The 4,555-nt window shown below is 55.4% G+C and overlaps 1 protein-coding gene across 3 annotated transcripts in view; it reads left to right on the top strand.

Annotated features, from left to right (window-relative positions):
* Stk11 (serine/threonine kinase 11) overlaps nt 1-4,555 on the top strand; it is a 13,464-nt gene continuing 8,909 nt past the window's right edge. For all 3 annotated transcript variants that reach the window (XM_005359079.3, XM_013350689.2, XM_005359080.3), the window contains exon 1: nt 1-393. In XM_005359079.3, coding sequence (XP_005359136.1) covers nt 104-393 — 290 coding nt within the window. In that variant the 5' untranslated portion in view covers nt 1-103. The remainder of the gene's footprint in view (nt 394-4,555) is intronic.

Here is a 4,555-nt window from a genome sequence, read left to right as displayed (position 1 = left end):
TCCTTCTTGAACCTTTGGAAGAAGCGGGGGTGGGGTGGGGTGGAATTCGAATTCGAAAAGAATTGACATCCCCGAAGGGGACGAGGACAAAGACTGGTCCAGGATGGACGTGGCGGACCCTCAGCCGCTGGGTCTGTTCCCCGAGGGTGAGCTGATGTCGGTGGGCATGGACACCTTCATCCACCGCATCGACTCCACCGAGGTGATCTACCAGCCGCGCCGCAAGCGCGCCAAGCTCATCGGCAAGTACCTGATGGGGGACCTGCTCGGGGAGGGCTCGTACGGCAAGGTGAAGGAGGTGCTGGACTCCGAGACCTTGTGCCGCAGGGCGGTCAAGATCCTCAAGAAGAAAAAGCTGCGCAGGATCCCCAATGGCGAGGCCAACGTCAAGAAGTAGGTGCCAAGGGCCTGGGGCCGGCTCGGGCGCTGCCTTGAGCTTTTGGGCGGCCGGTCCTCCTTCCTCTCTACTTCCTGGGTCTTCCCTTTTTTCCCCTTCTCATTTCCTTCCTCCTTTTCCTCTCCCCTCCTTCCCACTACCCATCTGCCTCCTCTACCCCTGAGCTTCCCTGCGTGGAGACAGGGTGCTGGGGTAGCCCTCCAGACTGCCCTAGGGGGAGGTCGTGTGGCTGACACCGCTTACCCAGTCCACTTTTTTCGTCCGGATCTTGGCGCTGGCCGAGCTTGGCTTCCTTGGCGGGCGTTGCCAGGCGGGTGGCTAGTTTGTTTACGGAGTCAGAGGGAATCCAAAAATAATGGTGAACACAGGCTGGGGCGGGGGGAGGCAAGGGTAGGAGGTAGCTAGCCAGTGTTGGCGCGGGTCCCTGCGGTGTCCTGCCTGGTTAGTTGCTGGGTCGTGGGGAGTCTTTACCACTTGCTGGGCTTGGCGGAACTTGGGAAACTTCACCTACTGACTTCCAAGAAGGGGCCTTATCTTGGGGGCCAGCACTGGCAGGGACTCTCTGCCTGACTGGTGACCTTGCCTGTGGTCCTGTCCCAGGAAAGGCTGGGAACTCCTGGTTTCTGCCAGCTGGGCACTGCTCTTGAGTGGCGCTCACAGGGAGGTGTGTGCACCCAGCTGGTGGCCTGGTCTAGCCTGGGACCTGCTTGGCTTCTTGTGTAGGAGTGGTCCTGGGCTAGTGGGTACCTGGGGGTGTTCCTCCAGGTGGGAGTGGCTTAGAGGTCAGAGACCTGAGCTGGGGAAAACCTGGTTCCAAATCACTGTCTTCCGAAGGTGGAGGTGGTAGGCTGCTCACCTCACTTCTGGGTGGTGTCTGCTGGTCTCCCGCGGTAGGCAGCCCCTCCTATGTCTTCAGTCCCCCTTTAACTTGGGGGCCCACTGTGTCTAACTGCCCAGGCCTGAACCTATGTGTTGTCTCCACCTGTGACTGAGGGCTCCATGGCTACTTCAGGTTCTGTGACGTCTGTACCTAATATTACCTCCTCAGGGTGTGGCTTGCAGAGCCAGGTGGGTTCAGGTGAGAGAAATTGGTTCATAGGTCCTAAAATGGCTCCACCTGAGTTAGTGGGGAGGCATGTGAGTGACAGGTGTCATGAGTGAGCTCAGAGGGACATTGGAGTTTACTGAAAGCCACCGGCCCCTAGATTGCTTTAAGGAGTGTGGACTGTTCCTCAGGAGTGGGAATTGGTCTGGGCATCCCGATGCTAGAGAGACTGAGGCAGAGGGATTGCTTCCGATTTTAGACCAGCCGGAGATGTATAGCAAAACCTTTTCTCACAAGGGAAATTGGGCTTGGCAAGATAGCTCAGTGGGTGAAGGCCCTGGCACCTGCACAGCGAAAGCAAACACAGCTTCCACGCGTATTCTATGGTACATGGATATGCACACACAAGACAAAAGCCAGGAGAAACTGAGGCCAGAGTTGCAGACTGTCTGGCAAACTGCCCTGTACCTAGGTCCTCGCATGGCATGACCCAAGGCCAGGCGTCTGCGATGGATTGCTGGTGTAGCCCTGTTGCCTAAGTGTCTTGTGTTGCAGGAGCCTTGAGGCTGTGGGCGCCTGCCTGTATGAACCACACAGTCACAGCCTGTAAGGGGCAGCTTGGCTGACAGCTGGCCCATTCAGAAAGGCGCCTTTGTTTTCAGGAGCTTAATAAACTCCACTCAAGTTGTCTCTCATGGTGAAGTGTCCGGAACCTTCTAGACTCAGTCTGCATGCAAAGCTTTCTCCTTCCAGTAGGACACTATGCATACCCGCCAAGGCGCCTCCCTTGGGAAGGCTGCAGAGACCTTCTGCTCCTCAGTGTGCTATGGGTGCCTTGCCCTAACTTACCTGTGGGACTTCATGTGGGTGTGGCCCCTGGGCTGGAGCCTTGCTGCCCTTTGCTTGTGAATGGAGGTACTTCTGAGACATGCCCTCAGGGATAGGTTGAGGAAGCCACCCCACCCGCATGTGGCACAGACATAACTCTTCCAAAAGCCAGGTCTTGGCAGTTGGACCATGCTTAGCCAAGCTGCATGTCCTTTGCAAAGTGCCTGGCCACCAGCTCTCCTTGGGGACAGAAAGCACCTGCTTGTGCAGAGTGGTCTGTGCTGACTGGAGGCTGGCCACTTCGAGGTGGGAGGGTGGGCAGTGTCCCCGCCTTGTCCAGCTGGCGGCTCTCCAGGGACAATCGGAGGCCACCCCATGGCGACTGGCGGACTCTATGATTCAAACTGCGCATAGTTGGCATGCTAGCGAGGTGGGAAGCTGAGCCCTGGACTTTGTTGGCTTTCACCCTTCAGCTCACACAACACTCAGAGCACACTTGACAAGCTGCTATGCTGTGAGGCGGCCTGTGTGCCTTCACCTACGCCGTGGCCTCCTATGGGTCACTTCCTGTGTGAGTTCGTGCACATGTGTGTATGTACATGTAGAAGTTAAGGTCAACCACAGGCGTTTTCTCTCCGGTACAGTCCTCCTTATTTCAGACTGTGACCTGGAGCGAGGTGACTAGGCTGGTGTGCACGCAGTGTGCACCGCCAAGTCTGGTTGGAGGATCGAACTCAGGTCTTTGTGCTTCTTGTCAAGGTTTACTCTTAGCCAGGCAGTGATGGCACAAGCCTTTAATCCCAGCACTTGGGAGGCAAAGGCAGGTGGATCACTGTGAGTTCAAGGCCAGCCTGGTCTACAGAGTGAGTTCCAAGACAGCCAGGGCTAAATATAGAAACCCTGTTTAGAAAAACAAAAGAAAAGAAAAGGTTTACCATCTCAGGCCAGGCAGTGGTGGTGCACGCCTTTCATCTCAGCACTTGGGAGAGACAGGTGGATCTCTGAGTTTGAGGCCAGCCTGGTTTACAGAGTGAGTTCCAGGACAGCCAGGACTGTTTAACAGAGAAACCCTGTCTTGAAAAAAACAAAGATTTAGCCGGGCGGTGGTGGCGCACGCCTTTAGTCGCAGAGACAGGCGGATCTTTGTGAGTTCGAGACCAGCCTGGTCTACAAGAGCTAGTTCCAGGACAGGCTCCAAAACCATAGAGAAACCCTGTCTCGAAAAACCAAAAAAAACAAAAAAACAAACAAAAAAAAAAAAACCCAAAGATTTACTATCTCCCCAATCCACTATTAGCCACTTTTCTCATCAGGGAAGTGATCCTTTCAGAGAGGGAGCTTTGTTGGTTCACAGAGCCAGTGCTGGGCAGTCAGCATACTGGACTCTGGGTGGAGTGCTCTGGGCATCTGCTGCAGCCGTGGTGCTCAGGACACTGCATCTTTTGTGCTTACTGCCTTTCCTCCTTGAATGCTGCTGCCCTGTCCCTGAGCTCCGCTACCTGGGGGCCTAGTTCGCATGGTGTTGGGATGCCTGTGGCTGAGGTTCTCCTGCTGTTTGTGGTCTTGGCTTGGGATAGTTGGCCAGAGAGCAGGACTATGCATCCTGCCTGGGCCTTGCCTAAGCTGCCCAAGAGGAACTGGGTGGGACCTAGCGGAACGCACTTCCTCCCCTGCATGTGCCCCCCATGCTCAGCTTGCTTCCTGCCTGCTCCCCTGCCACTACTCAGCCAGCTTCTCTTAGCTGTCATTTTCTGTTATTTCTGAGCAGGGGCTTTCTCTGTAGCCCAGACTGACCTGGGGCTGCCGCTGCTTTACTCTAGACTGCTGGTGCGTGTGCATCACCCGTCACTTCCTTCTTCTTACCTACTTTTCTTGGTTACTTTAGAAACACTGAACACGGGGCAGGCGGCACTAAGCCCTGCAGCTCTGGGGGTAGGGGGAGCTTGCAGCCAGAGGGCGGGGCCTTTGCTTTGCCTGAATCTCCCTGGGCCTTCAGGTTGCCTCCTGCCCTCAAGTACTTTCCTGTGGGTAGGAGTGGTGGAGTGGTTGCTGGGGGCTGGCTTGGTCATGGCCTTAGGCATTAGACCAGGAAGCCTCTTACAAGCAGTAAGCTTTTCTTTATTAAAACTGTAACCTGGCAGTGGTGACGCATTCCTTTAATCCCAGCACTTGGGAGGCCGAAGCAGGCTCTGAGTTCAAGACCAACTTGGTCTACTGAGTGAGATCCAGGACAGGCTCCAAAGCCACACAGAGAAACCCTGTCTCGAAAAACAAAAAAAAAAAAA

Source organism: Microtus ochrogaster, linkage group LG1 (assembly GCF_000317375.1).
Source record: "Microtus ochrogaster isolate Prairie Vole_2 linkage group LG1, MicOch1.0, whole genome shotgun sequence".
NCBI lineage: Eukaryota > Metazoa > Chordata > Mammalia > Rodentia > Cricetidae > Microtus > Microtus ochrogaster.
Note: the sequence above shows the minus strand (reverse complement) of the source record. Positions and strands in the feature narration are given on the sequence as shown.